The 15147-nt window shown below is 48.8% G+C and overlaps 1 protein-coding gene across 1 annotated transcript in view; it reads left to right on the top strand.

Moving 5' to 3' along the window:
* plxnd1 (plexin D1) overlaps positions 1 to 15147 on the top strand; it is a 94412-nt gene that overhangs the window by 16408 nt on the left and 62857 nt on the right. Inside the window, 11 exon segments of the mRNA XM_070895833.1 lie at positions 115 to 215; positions 1516 to 1648; positions 3465 to 3645; positions 4724 to 4832; positions 6971 to 7082; positions 8087 to 8191; positions 9337 to 9423; positions 9898 to 9991; positions 11755 to 11918; positions 12705 to 12856; positions 13487 to 13586. Of these exon segments, the coding sequence (XP_070751934.1) occupies positions 115 to 215; positions 1516 to 1648; positions 3465 to 3645; positions 4724 to 4832; positions 6971 to 7082; positions 8087 to 8191; positions 9337 to 9423; positions 9898 to 9991; positions 11755 to 11918; positions 12705 to 12856; positions 13487 to 13586 (1338 nt within the window).

The raw sequence follows: 15147 nt of genomic DNA, 5'->3' as shown, positions 1-15147 counted from the left end.
TTGAATGATCTTGTTCCCTGGGGGGATCTGTTTGGCCATCACTCCTGTCCATTGAGTGATGGGGTGATCCTCTTACCAGCCAAGCCCTCAGTTTCCTTCTCTTGCTTTTCACAGGTCAGCAGGGTGAAGGTTGCCACGTGTAACCAGTACCAGTCCTGTCGGGAGTGTCTTGGAGCAGATGATGCCCATTGTGGATGGTGCACCTTGGAGAGCAGGTATGGAACCAAGGAGCAGGAGCAGGCCATTCTGCCCCTCGAGCCTGTTCCATCATTCAGTTAGATTCTGGCTGACCTGTAGCTCGGCTCCATTTACCTGCCTTTGCTCCATATCAATTAATATTCTTGCCCAACAAAAATAGAACAACCTCAGTTTTGAAATTTTGCGTTGACCCCCAGTATTCAGTTTCTGAAAGAGAGAGTTCCAGATTTGCACCACCCTTTGTGTGAAGCGCTTCCTGACTTCACCCCTGAACGGCCCAGCTCTAATTGTACGGTTCTGCCTCCTTGTTCTGGGCTATCCCACCAGAGGAAATAGTTTTTCTCTCTCTACGCCATCAACTCCTTCGATCATCTTAAACACCTCAATTAGATCAACCCATACTCTTCTGTACTGAAGGGGATACAAGTACAGTCTATGCAACATGTTCTCTTTAATTTAACCCTTTTAGCCCGAGTATCATTTGGGCTGGTGACTGGTGGGACAATGAGCTTGGTGGATTATTAGTGCCAATAAGGAATGGCATGGAGTGGAAACTGGGGGCTCGTGCCCCAATAAGTGCTCAGTCCCCAGTCTCATTATGTCACTGCGTGGGGACTTTGACTCATCAAGTGAGGGGGATCAGGGACCCAGTCATCCATGGACCACTTCAACCCCTTCCCCGCCCTGTCCCGAATGACAGCTATAGAGTAGCATTAGCAGAACTCTTCAGTCCTTCTGTATCCTGTTTTCTCAGGCAATGGACTCAGAGTCTGACGGAGGAAGAATGAGCAAAGAACTATTGCTGTGCGTCTTTCCAAAAACGCTATACAAACTTGCTCCAAGTTACGTGGATGTGTGACTCTGGGTAATGACACACACAGGTCACGCGAGTACAGTGTGGTTTCACTTCCCCATTCCATCATCACCAAATGTCCCACTTCACCACCGCTCCCCCCCCAGGGATTAGTACTGGTTCTCATTAAAGGGACATCATCCCTCAGCTAAACCCACAAACTGAAAGCCTCACCATAGAACCTCCGAGAGTGCCCAGGTCAGTGGGGATAGAACGGGCACTGCCACATCCAGCTGGCTTCACAGTACATGGCATCAAAATCTGAACTGGGTCATTGCCACACTATACACAGCACAAACTGTTATTCTGGCACATGAGAAGACACTGCTCTCACTGTGTATAGTGTGTGAATGCTGTGTGTGTCCCTCTCACTGTGTATAGTGTGTGAATGCTGTGTGTGTCACTCACTGTGTATAGTGTGTGAATGCTGTGTGTCGCTCACAGTGTGACTGTTTGTGTCTCAGGTGTTCTCTACATCAGGACTGTGCCAATTTCACTGAGCCTCTGTTCTGGACCAGTCTCTGCTCCGGAATACAACAGTGTCCAAGCATGAACATCGCACCGTCGGAAATCGACATCGCCAGTGCGGCCCAACCGGTACTGTATATCTGCAGTCGCTGCTTCTTCCCAGGCATGTTCTCGACGGGATTAGCTCTCCCGATGGCAGGATCTGAATTTCAGTGTTTTTAAATTACTGAGTAAATTTACGGGCCATATTGACAGCAGACCTGGGTGGCACCATTCACTAATGAACTTGGCCAATAGTGAATATTTCAATAATAACCTTGGCCAATACAGAACCTGATCAATGCAGATGTGGCCAGTAGTGAACATGGTCCTTAGTAAATGTGACCAATCATGAATAAGGTCCATAATAATTGCAGACAATATTGAATGCGGGAATAATGGCCTCAAAATCCCGGCCTCTCCGAGTCCGTACGGTGTGTGTACGGACCCAGGAAGGCATCGCAAAAGCCGATTTTCAGCGCACAGTGTGCATGTGTTGAAAACTGGCTTTTCCGATCTGTCAAGCTCTGGCTTGACAGATCCTCTGTATCCCCACAGCCAGGACACTCGCATGGTCAAGATTACGGTATTTACCCATATCTTGCCCAGCGGATGTCCTGAAAACACTTGCGTCTGGTAAAAGCAGCCGCATAGCCTACTTTTACAGGCGTAAGAGTTTTAAAACATACAAAAACATAGTAAAATAAAATTTAAAACATTTTAATATTAAAAACCCTGCCCATTAAGCTAAGTTTATTTTAAACTATAATTAAAAAAAATTGGGGAAATATATCTTTTTTAAAAATAAGACATTTATTAACTTTAATTTAAATTACTCTTAAATATGTGGTGTATTTTTTCTATTTTTAATTTGTGTTGGTGGGGAGGGGGTTCTCAATTATAGTGGGAACTCCAACTTCGAGTTCCCATTATTAGGAATGAGAAAATACTGTACCTGGATTGGCTGCCCAGTGCCATGTGACTCCAGCTTATGTCCGTCCTGATGTGCACGTGCTGCGATGCGCAGGGAGTGGAGGCCTCAGGAGTCCTGCTGTGCCCACAAGGAGAGATCTCTTGTGGGCGCAGCAGGATAAGGTAAGTGTGCATCTTTTATACCTTTTTCTGTCGATCGCCCGCGGGAAGCAGAGGACCGGGATTTCTAGACCAATAATCGTGGCCGTACCAGCATCACCCACATCCCCAGAACACATTCTGAAACCAAATCCTCTGGAATAGTAGAAAGGCTGGAGGCAAGTGTTCTCCTTCTATAGACACCTGGTGTGTGCCATTTGTATCTGCGCCCTCTCACTGGGGGAAGGCTCCCTCCCCATCACTCGATTGGTCAGCCTATGCCAATCAGAAGCTGTGCCCTCTGATCGGATGCTGCAGTGGTATCCTAATTCGCACTAAGCTCCATACACCCAGCACCTCACTGTGCTCGCTGATCTACACTGACTCCCAGTCCAACAATGTCTCAATTTTAAAAGGCTCATCCTTGTTTTCAAATCCTTCCAAGGCCTCGCCCCTCCCTATTTCTGTAATCTTCCCATGCCCTACAACGCTCTGCGATATGTGCGCTCCTCCAATTCTGGCCTCTTGTGCACCCCAGATTTAATTGCCACTGGTGGCCGTGCCTTCAGATATCAAGGCTCTAAGCTCTCGAATTCCCTCCCTAAACCTCTCCGCTCTCTACCTCTCTTTCCTCCTTTAAGATGCTACTGAAAACCTACCTCTTTGACCAAGCTTTTAGTCACCTGCCCTAATATCTTGTGTTGTTTGGTGTGACATTTAGTTTGATAAAGCTCCAGTGAAGCACCTTGGCACGGTGTGCTATGTTAAAGGCTCTCAATCCAAGTGGTTGTATTGTGTCCCACTGTTGTTGATCGTGCTCTTCATATTGCCACAGAACATTGGAATCACCATCAATGGCAACGTCCCACAGCTGATGGGGAGACACGTTTTCTGTGTTTTTGGGAATGGGGAGAAGACCCCAGCCACTGTGTATGAAAATAAGTCGAGCCCATCACAGTTGGTGCACTGCCCTTTCCTGCAGAAGGACAAGTACCCAACGTTCTTGCCGGATAAAGGTATGGAGGCCAGCCATCTGAGTGTGCGGGGTTAACTCATTTTGCTGATTAATGGGGGTCACGCGGCTGGTGAGGACCAGCGGCAGTTAATGTACAAAGGAGTCACGGAAAGATGTGCTGAACATTGTTTCTAACATATTGTTTGATAAGAGTTCCCTGTTTGAAGCTGGGGTGTAATTTTTACGTTAATTCCTCCCACACCGAGTCTCCCGTTTTGAGTCTCAGTCAGCAGCTGTGTTGGCACATCCCGAGATCACTGTTCCTCCGCTTCCCCCCCTCTCAATCCTGGTTAGTGACTGGCTCTTGCTCATTATTTGTCTCCCCCACCCCGCATAAAGCTCCCAGCACTCAGCACCTATTCCAGGGGTACGGTCCCATGGGCACTGGCTAATTCTGAGGGTACGGTCCCATGGGTACTGGCTAATTCTGGGGGTACGGTCCCATGGGCACTGGCTAATTCTGGGGGTACGGTCCCATGGGCACTGGCTAATTCTGGGGGTACGGTCCCATGGGCACTGGTAACTTGTGGTGTTTTGCTCGAGTGTCCTTCCTTCATGTGTGAACCTAAACAGTGAGTCTTGGCTGACTATTTGGCTGCAGAAGCATCACAGTTCAACTTGATTCTGTCCCCAATGAGCAGGCTCACACTATTTGATTGGTTGGTGATGAGGAGCAGGAATCCTGGGGGATGTTTTTGAGTTTCCCCTCCCTAGGCCACAGATCAGAGAGCAGATATAACCCCCTTAGTCTCCGAACTCTAGTGTAGACCAGGTTTCGAGACTGACACTTCCCGGTCTCTAGGCCTGACCTACCGGGCAGTGCATCACTGAGCCACTGGTGGTTCTCAACAGACTTTCCACAACTGAGCCACCAGGCGTGCTCTCGACAGCCTTTCTACAACTTGGCATTTGGATGGGCGACCTAATGCCACTGTCAGTGAGGCCTGTGCCACCCAGCGACTATTGACTGACCTGGAATCCTGGTTACACTGGTTATTGACATTTAGACCACACAGACCTGATTAAAACTTTTTTTTACCACACACAGTTCTGGTTAACACTGGTTATTTAATATTTAGATCACGCTGTTGTGACTGTTGAGATTGAGGTGGGGAATCGATTGATTGTGTGGGGGAGTTTAACCATCTACGACTGTGAGAGAACTGGACAGGTTCACGCAAAGACAGCGTAAGTACCCTTCACTGACCCTAAACACACATTGATATCCCCGTAGACCCCAGGCAGGAGAAATTCCTCCAATCACTGACCCTGGGGAGAGGAGCGATTCCTCCAATCACTGACCCCAGGGAGAGGAAGCAGTGGATGTGATGTATTTGGATTTCCAGAAGGCATTCGATATGGTGCCACATAAAAGGTTACTGCACAAGATAAAAGCTCACGGGGTTGGGGGTAATATATTAGCATGGATAGAGGATTGGCTAACTAACAGAAAACAGAGTCGGGATAAATGGGTCATTTTCCGTTTGGCAAACGGTAACTAATGGGGTGCCACAGGGATCGGTGCTGGGGCCTCAACTATTTACAATTTATATTAATGACTTGGATGAAGGGACCGAGTGTAATGTAGCCAAGTTTGCTGATGATACAAAGATGGGAGGGAGAGCAAATTGTGAGGAGGACACACAAAATCTACAAAGGGATATAGATGGGCTAAGTGAGTGGGCAAAAATTTAGCAGATGGGAGTATAATGTGGGAAAATATGAGGTTATCCACTTTGGCAGAAATAATAAAAAGCAAATTATAATTTAAATGGAGAAAAATTGCACAGTGCTGCAGTACAGAGGGACCTGGGGGACCTTGTGCATGAAACACAAAAAGTTAGTATGCAGGTACAGCAAGTAATCAGGAAGGCAAATGGAATGTTGGTCTTTATTGCAAGGGGGATAGAGTATAAAAGCAGAGAAGTCCTGCTCCAACTGTGTACAGTTTTGGTCTCCTTATTTAAGGAAGGATATACTTGCATTGGAGGCTGTTCAGAGAAGGTTCACTCGGTTGATTCCGGAGATGAGGGGGTTAACTTATGAAGGTAGGTTGGGCCTATACACATTAGAGTTCAGAAGAATGAGAGGTGATCTTATTGAAACTTATAAGTTAATGAGGGGGCTCGACAAGATGGATGCAGAGAGGATATTTCCACTCATAGGGGAAACTTAAACTAGGGGACATAGTCTCAGAATAAGGAGCTGCCCATTTAAAACTGAGATGAGGAGGAATTTCTTCTCTCAGGGTTGTAAATCTATGGAATTCTCTGTCCCAGAGAGCTGTGGAGGCTGGATCATTGAATATATTTAAGGCGGAGATACAGATTTTTGAGCGATGAGGGAGTAAAGGGTTATGGGGAGCGGGCAGGGAAGTGGAGCTGAGTCCATGATCAGATCAGCCATGATCTTATTGAATGGCAGAGCAGGCTCGAGGGGTCAGGTGGCCTATTCCTGCTCCTATTATGTTCTTAGTCCTCCAATCACTGACTCTGGGGAAGGGGAGATCCCTCCAATCACTGACCCCGGGGAGGAGAGATTCAGGGAAAATCAGGATTGATTGGGGATTGTGAATGGAGACTGTGTTGAGCCAGGACTCTTTGAATTACCATTGTAAGATGAGCCTGCGAGCACAGATAAATCTATTTATTGTAGAGGCTGCATCACCGTACGTTCAGTGGCCTGCGTTACACGTAACCTGGAGTAACCCAGCAGCTGTCTATAGTTACAATAATACTGGCATCATTACAGACAGCCCATCATTTACAAGCACTTCATTGGGGAACATCAGGACACTGCCTGACATGAGAAAATACAAACAAACAAAGACTTGAGAATTGGGGCTGCTCTCAGAACAGAGGAGATTACAGGGTGGTTTGATAGATATGAAGATTATGAAGCGATGGGACAGAGTAGATAGAAGCATGCTTTTATAGTGATTAAGGGGTCAAGAATGAGGGAAAGTATATACAAGATTAAATGGAAGAAATTTAGGACAGAGCTGGGGAAATGTTGTTTTCCACAGAGGTTGTGGGGCTGCGGAATTCACTAGCAGGGTTGTCCTGTGGCTAACAATCCAACCTCAACCAACATAACCAAAAACAGATTAACTGGTCATCTCATTGATGCTTGTGGGATCTTGCTGTGTGCAAAAATGACTGTTGCATTTTCGCGCACAACAGTAATCACTGCATCTATTTTACCCACAGTGAGTGTGACTGGTGGCTGTGAGTATTTACACATATACCCAGTGAGTGTGACTGGTGACTGAGTATTTACACATATACCCAGTGAGTGTGACTGGTGGCTGTGCCTCGGTTTTTCAGGTGCAGAAGTTGCCTACAGACCAAGTGGACCTGCTCCTGGTGTGTCGGTGAACACCGGTGTGTATCAGACAGAGCGGACTGCAAGAGCGAATTAGCGAGCGGTATACCTGAGGTAAGGTCCTCCCTGTGTTAACCTAGCTCGGTCTGTGATGGGGCCATTCCTCAGTACAATCTCCCTCCTGATGATGTAAATGGTTAATCCTCTCCGTAACACTGACTTTGTTCTATCTCAGGCTGCAGGCTGTGTTACTCCAGGCCCAACCCGTATTGAGCCACTACCGATGTTGAGTTTCACCCCCGAGTGTCTTCCGACTGTTCTACTGCGAGAGGCTTCACAGCCAAGCCCAATCTTGTCCACCAACATCCTCACACATGGTCTTTCGTGCAAGTGGGAACGCTGGCTGGTATTCCCCTCCCTATCCCAGGGGCACCTGCTGCTTCCTTCTGAGACCAGCGAGGGCATAACTGGGAAAGCAGGGAGCCAGCGGCTGGGATCTGTGCCCTGTAGCCTCAGACTGATGGGCGACTGTCTCCTCTTTGTTAGGTGCAGGACTTTGACATGTCATGGTGTGTCCCGGGTTAGCAGGCTGCTCACCACTTGCACAGAGCCTTCCCCTCAGTGGCTGCCGGCTCGCTGCTGCGTGAAACCAAGTAACCCAGTGTGCAAGAGGTTAAACTCCAACACTGTCCCCTGATCCAGGCTCGATTCCCAAGCTGCCCTGAGTCAGCTGATCTCGGCTCCTGATTCTACGGATTGCAGCAGGCCTCAGTACCCCCGGGTTAATGGGGGTGGCCAATAAACCAGCCACTGACATCCCTCACACTCGGTACAGCCATTCTCTTTAATGGGGGTGTGGGAGGGGGGTGACTGACCAGTGGGGAGAAGGAACCCTGGCTGATTTCCCCTCTCTCCCTAACCCGGAGTCACTGGACAGTGATCAGGAGCAGGAACCCTGGCTGATTTCCCCTCTTCCCTAACCCAGCGACTAAGGATTAGGAGTGATATTACCTGGCTCAGATGAATTAGCAGCACAGCCTGTGGCTTAGAGCTGGGAGCTGCACTGTCTGGATTAGTTATGGTGTGTGCTTGGTTTAATCCTGTTTTTCTTGTTGCAGAATTTCACACAATGTCCACAGGTAGTACCAGTACACCTCATGCCAATCCCCACAGGGAGGGTCCGAGACATCCCCGTCTCCTTAGTCAACAGCATGTTGCTCCAGGTAAACTCCTGACATCCTTCCCATAGCATGCAACAAGTATTGGAGAAACACAGCAACCTACAAGGGGCAAGGAATGGACACAATGAAGGAAATTTCAGGGCCCAACATCCTGAAGGACGCCTGAAAAATGTTCAACCCTATATTGGGCAATTTTTCAGTCATTAGGCCCCTTCCATGTGTCCATGAGGCTTGGCTTAGGCCCCTCTCCGCTATTCCATGCTGAGTGGAGCAGGAGCAGGCTCCAAAGACCAAAGGACACGGCAGAAGGATGTGGATTAGATGGAAGGATGAGCTAAAACATGGGAGGTAGAATTCAATGTCAGTCAGATGCAGTTCGATCAAAAACTGACATGGGTGAGGCACCCGTGGGGTTGGGGCAGATGGACAGGGGAGGCTGACTTCCAGGGTCTTTTGTTTCTTTTCTTCCCTCTCCGATTATAAGCCTTCCACACAGGCTGGTGCCAGTGATTGGGTTCAATACCTCGACCTAGGGGAGTGTTGGTGAAGCAAGGGGGGGAGTGGAGCTGATGGTGATGTCGTTCGATCCTGTCTTTGCCTGGTGCTAATGTCATACCCAACAGTCAGCGGGTAGTGATCAGGACAGGGAGCACTGGCTGATTTCCCCCTTTGCAGCCTGGGGGGTGAGTGGAGCTGATGGTTCAGGGTGTGGGGAGGGGGGGTGGGGGTGCGGAGAGCTGATGGTCGATGGGGGGAGAGCTGATGGTCCATGGTGGGGGGAGTGGGGGAGAGCCTGATGGTCCAGCCCGGGGGGGGGCGTGGAGCTGATGGTCCAGCCCGGGGGGGGGAGTGGAGCTGATGGTCCAGCCCGGGGGGGGAGTGGAGCTGATGGTCCAGCCCGGGGTGGGAGTGGAGCTGATGGTCCAGCCGGGGGGGGAGTGGAGCTGATGGTCCAGCCCGGAAGGAGTGGAGCTGATGGTCCAGCCCGAGGGGGAGTGGAGCTGATGGTCCAGCCCGGGGGGGAGTGGAGCTAATGGTCCAGCCCAGGGCCACATTACTTGCTCACTTTACACAGTGACTGGAGATCCTGCATGCCAGAGGAGCCGCTCAGGACTATTCCGATTGGCTAATACTATTAATTTGGCTGAGTATAGTTGGGAGTTCTCACTCTTTTCTCTCCGCACTAGGACACCAGCCTGCGATGTGACTTCGGGCACCAGATGTACAAGGTGCGATGGCTGAACAGTTCCCAGGTGCTGTGTGAGGGTGTCAGGGTGAGTACGGCATCAGGAACCTCAGCTAACCTCTCTGAAGGGCTGGCACACACACAGCTGGCATGGATAGTCACTCGGGCCAGGGCGGTCTCCCATGTACCCGGCTGTTAAAATCCAACCACGCGATTCAATGTGTAAAAATAGGCAAACCAAACCATCCTGTTCATTATTTCAGCCTGCTTCTCTCTTGCTATCTAAAACTCCACCAACTATCCTTACCAGCCCGCCCTAACCTTACCAACCATCTCTAATCCCACTCACTAACCTCAGCAGTCCTCTGACTAATTCTGACCAGCCCTCTAACACTAACTAACACCGACCCCACTTTAATCACCAGAGTAGCCACATTAGCAGCCCGAGGACACCCAACAGTGACTGGAATAATGCTGGTGTTTTGTGTAACCCCGCCCCGACCGCCCCCCCCCCCCCCCCCATGTGACCCCCACAAACACCATCGCTCATTTATTTTTTCAGCTGTCCACGAGCAACATGAGCCAGAAGTTTCCCGTCAACCTGAAGCTGAAGGAGAACCTGGAGAAGTTTGTGGACAATCCGAGCACCACCTCAGGTTCAGTTAACTTCTTATTTGACGTTAGGGAGAGGTGGTGAGCACTAGCGGGTGTAGGCTGGGTGGTACCTTCATATTGATTGGACAAAGCAAATTGGCCAGGGTAGCCTTGAAGAGGAGTTCATAGAGTGTATCCGGGATAGTTTCCTTGGACAGCACGAACCAACCAGGGAGCAGGCTATCTTAGATCTGGTACTGTGTAAGGAGGCAGGATTAATAAACGATCTTGTGGTAAAAGATCCTCTAGGAATGAGTGACCATAATATGGTTGAATTTCAAATTCAGTTGGAGGGTGAGAAAGTTGGTTTTCAAACCAGGGTCCTAAACTTAAATAAAGGAGACTACAAAGGTATGAGGGCAGAGTTGGCTAAAGTGGACTGGGAAAATAGATTAAAGTGTGGGACGGTTGATGAGCAGTGTCAGACATTTAAGGAGATATTTCATAACTCGCAACAAAAATAAATTCCAATGAGAAGGAAAGACTGTAAGAGAAGGGATAACCATCCGTGGCTAACTAAGGAAATAAGGGAGGGTATCAAATTGAAAACAAGGGCATACAATGTGGCCAAGACTAGTGGGAGGCCAGAGGATTGGGAAACTTTTAAAAGCCAGCAACGAACGACTAAAAAATAATAGAGAGCGAAGATAGATTATGAAAGTAAACTAGCACGGAATATAAAAACAGATAGTAAGAGTTTTACAGGTACATAAATAGGAAAAGTGTGCCTAAAATAAATGTTGGTCCCCTGGAGGATGAGACTGGGGAATTAATAATGTGGAACAGGAAAATGGCAGAGACTTTGAACAAATATTTTGTATCGGTCTTCACGGTAAAAACATCCCAATAGTGGATAATCAAGGGGCTGTAGAGAGGGAGGAACTTAATATAATCGTCATCACTAAAGAAGTAAAATAATGGGACTAAAGGTGGACAAGTCCCCTGGACCTGATGGCTTGCATCCTTGGGTCCTTAAAGAAGTGGCTGCAGAGATAGTGGATGCACTGGTTGTTAATCCAAAATTCCCTGGATTCTGGAGAGGTCCCAGTGGATTGGAAAACCGTAAATGTAACGCCCCTATTTAAAAAAGGAGGCAGACAGAAAGCAGGAAACTATAGACCAGTTAGCCTAACATCTGTCATTGGGAAAATGCTGGAGTCCATTATTAAGGAAGCAGTAGTGGGACATTTGGAAAAGCATGATTTAATTAAGCAGAGTCAGCATGGTTTTATGAAAGTGAAATCATGTTTGACAAATTTGCTGGAGTTCTTTGAGGATGTAACGAGCAGGGTGGATAAGGGGAAACCAGTGGATGTGGTGTATTTGTATCTAACCCCGTGCTGTACCTGCCCTGGGAGTGTTTGATGGGACAGTGTAGAAGGAGCTTTACTCTAGCTAACCTCCTGTACCTGCCCTGGGAGTGTTTGATGGGACAGTGTAGAGGGAGCTTTACTCTGTATCTAACCCTGTGCTGTACCTGCCCTGGGAGTGTTTGATGGGACAATGTAGAGTAATGTGGGACAATGAATCGGATGACTTGGGAATAGCAGTTTGATTTTGCTGGAGGTGACATTAGGCAGTGCGTGCTGGACATGGGATCAGTGTTGTGGAGAGACTGGATTGTTAATCCACCTCTGGGTGTAACTCGCTGAATATTTCCCATCGGTGTGAAGCTGTTAGCAATGCTCATTAAACACCAAGATGTCTGGATGGAATTGGACTGCAGGTGCCCCTCCTAACCATACCTCGCCATGTGTCTCTGCAGTGGAAGTGTATAACTGTGCGAGTGGGAGCTCCGACTGCTCGGAGTGCTGGGGCCGAGAGGATCGGGGGCATCAATGCGTCTGGTGTCGGACCACCCAGAGCTGTAAACTGCGGAGTGAGTGTCGAGAGATCGAGGAGACCTGCTCTGCCCCCGAGATCCAACGGGTGAGTTATTGGTAACGCTTCACACCCATCACAGAGCCCGAGCTGTTCCATCGTGTCTCCACCCCCCCACCCCCCCCCACCCATGTGGCGCTACCTGTTCCCGGGGTACAGACCCAGACCCCTCCTCCTTTCTGATGGAGCGACCTGTTCCCGGGGTACAGTCCCACAGATCCCAGACCTTCACTGTTATGCCAAAGAGGCTAAGCTATTCCTTTGTGTCACAGCAGAGCCAGGTAATATTCTCAGGACATGATTTTGACTGATTCCCTAGTCCAGACATATTCAGATTCTTTCCAGCAACATCACCATCTCCCTGAGAACTGTTACCACTGCCCAGACTGGGCGGAGCCAAGGATCTCCCGGTTCTGTCTGGCTCCGTGTTTCCCGGGGCTGTGAATTCAATTACCGAGCAACTGAACGAGCTTATTAAATGTCTGGAAACTTCAGGGTAAAAGCAGTGTGTACTCACTCGGTCTACTGACTGATTCGTGACATCATCCGGTGTAATAGTGTGTCAGTGTGTCCGATTGAGCGACTCTGTGTGTGTGAGAGCACAAGGGTGCGCAAGTGTGTGTGTGAGAGCACAAGGGTGCGCGAGTGTGTGTGTGTGAGAGCACAAGGGTGCGCAAGTGTGTGTGTGAGCGCGAGCGTGTGCGTGAGCACAAGTGCGCGCGTGCCCAGAATGCTAAATGGGTTTCCTCGTGTAACAGAGGCTTTATGCTGTGTGTGGTTTAAAGGGACGGTGTTAGTGAAGTGACAGCTGACTGGAGGATGCGTGTCTTTCAGATAGAGCCCCTGATGGGGCCTGTGGACGGAGGGACACTCCTCACAATACATGGCAGGAACCTGGGCCGCAGGTTCAGTGACATCGTGAAGAGTGTTCACATTGGTGAGGTGTCCTGCATTCCGGTGCAGGAGAGTTACACAGTCTCAGAACAGTAAGTATTATTTAACAGCTTTTCACTCTCCCCTCTGGTTTGCAGCTTTCAATGGCCATAAACCTATCATTAAGATGATGATCAGCACTTCCATTGGGGCAGTTGGATAGTCTGTGTTTCGTGGTTTTGTGTGTGTGTGTGTATACACGTGGACTGTACACCTGCAGTGCGCGATTGTCCATACGATACACTCCCGGCTGCTGCTGGAGTTATTCAGTGCTGCGAGGGGGGGGTTCGGGGGTGGGGCTGCGAGGGGGGGGTTCGGGGGTGGGGCTGCGAGGGGGGGTTCGGGGGTGGGGATGCGATGGGGGTTCGGGGGTGGGGCTGCGAGGGGGGGTTCGGGGGTGGGATGAAGGGGGTTCGGGGGAGGGGCTGAGATGGATTTGGGGGTGGGGCTGCGAGGAGGGGTTCGGGGGTGGGGCTGGGAGTGTGGGTTCGGGGTGGGGCTGCGAGGAGGGGTTTGGGGGTGGGATGAGGGGGGTTCAGGGGTGGGGCTGCGAGGAGGGGTTCGCGGGAGAGGCTGATGGGGGGGGGGAGGCGGTCGGGGGGAGTGGGTGTGGGGGGATTAGGTCAGACGCTGCGAGGGGTTCTTCCTTTATATGCTGTTTGTGTTTATTTACCTTATTTCAGGATTGTTTGCCGCACTGATCGGGCTAATGGGGAGTTCACAGATTCAGTGACCGTGAGCGTCCAGGAGGAGGGGCGCTCCAACCAAAAGTTCTCCTTTCTGGTGAGTCACAGCTTTCATATACCCTTCACCATTCCCTGTAACACACGGTGTGATATTCTGTAATATACACAGGGACACTATTCCCTGTAACACACGGTGTGATATTCTGTAATATACACAGGGACACTATTCCCTGTAACACATGGTGTGATATTCTGTAATATACACAGGGACACTATTCCCTGTAACACACGGTGTGATATTCTGTAATATACACAGGGACAGTTCCCTGTAACACACGGTGTGATATTCTGTAATATACACTATTCCCTGTAACAGTGTGAAAGTCTATAATATACATAGGGGCTAGTAGCGTTGAAAAGGATTATAACTGTGTGATTGTGCAACTGGGAAATTCTCGCCCTCTGAATACACTTGAGCTATAGAGAAATTAGCAGAGACTGTGTGTTGCTGTCCCCAGGTCGAGAGCAGTGGGCCAGAATGGAAAGACTGGTGAGGATATGCGAGCACACATTGTGCTGGTCATTCGGGCCTGGCCTATGTCTGACCAGGTGAAGTTGAGCAAAAGTGAGAACAAAAAGGAGGGCCATCAGATTTTAAGGTTATCCAAGCTCTCTGGACTGCTAATACCATTGGTTAATCCATGTCTGCACAAAACTTTGGAATCCTGAAACAAGAGTAGATTGTGCTCCAGTAGAGAGGTGCTAATAGTTAGAGGGAGTAAGATTGTAACAGTGAAAATCTTACACAACTATAGATTTGTGTGGGTATAGAGTGTTGCAGACATGTATGGTCACACATAGGAGGTCATGGATTGGCACAGAATAAATCACAGACCAATAGAGAGGATGGAATAGCACCATCAATGGGGGATCAATGAGAGTAAAAGCCAAGACAGCCATACAGGAAGTTTCTGAACAACACTCTGTGGAGATAATTGTGGAGTCTAGGTAACGGTCTGTTATATTGGAGTGAAGATGAACACAGAAGTAACGATACATAGTAAAAGAGCCTTTCAGTTCAGATAAGGACAGTAGATGTTTTGAAGAAAGAAAGTGAGCATTAAGCATGCTCCTCTACAGCCAGGAAGTGTCAGTATTCGATACCAGTGTCAGGGTCTCATTTACAGACATTCAATTAGTAATGTGCCAATTCAACTACACGCTTCAACCACATTGCTCATTTTAAACAATGAGGCCACTAGAAATCTCGCTTCCCTGGATTACAAAAAAACCCAAAAGTAATTCTAAAGAGAAAAAGATTAGTGAAGACAAATGTAGGTCCCTTGCAGTCTGAATCAGGTGAATTTATAATGGGGAACAAAGAAATGGCAGACCAATTGAACAAATACTTTAGTTCTGTCTTCACTAAGGAAGCACAAATAACCTGTACAACTGATGCCAGTTCGTTAGATATATTCAAGAGGGAGTTAGATATGGCCCTTGCAGGTACAGCAGGCGGTGAAGAAGGCAAATGGCATGTTGGCCTTCATAGCGAGAGGATTAGAGTATAGGAGCAGGGAGGTCTTACTGCAGTTGTACAGGGCCTTGGTGCGACCACACCTTGAATATTGTGTACAGTTTTGGTCTCCTAATCTGAG

The sequence above is a fragment of the Pristiophorus japonicus genome, chromosome 12 (genome assembly GCF_044704955.1).
Source record: "Pristiophorus japonicus isolate sPriJap1 chromosome 12, sPriJap1.hap1, whole genome shotgun sequence".
NCBI classification, from domain to species: Eukaryota; Metazoa; Chordata; class Chondrichthyes; family Pristiophoridae; genus Pristiophorus; species Pristiophorus japonicus.
The sequence above is the reverse complement of the archived record's forward strand: the minus strand, read 5'-3'. Positions and strand labels throughout refer to the sequence as shown.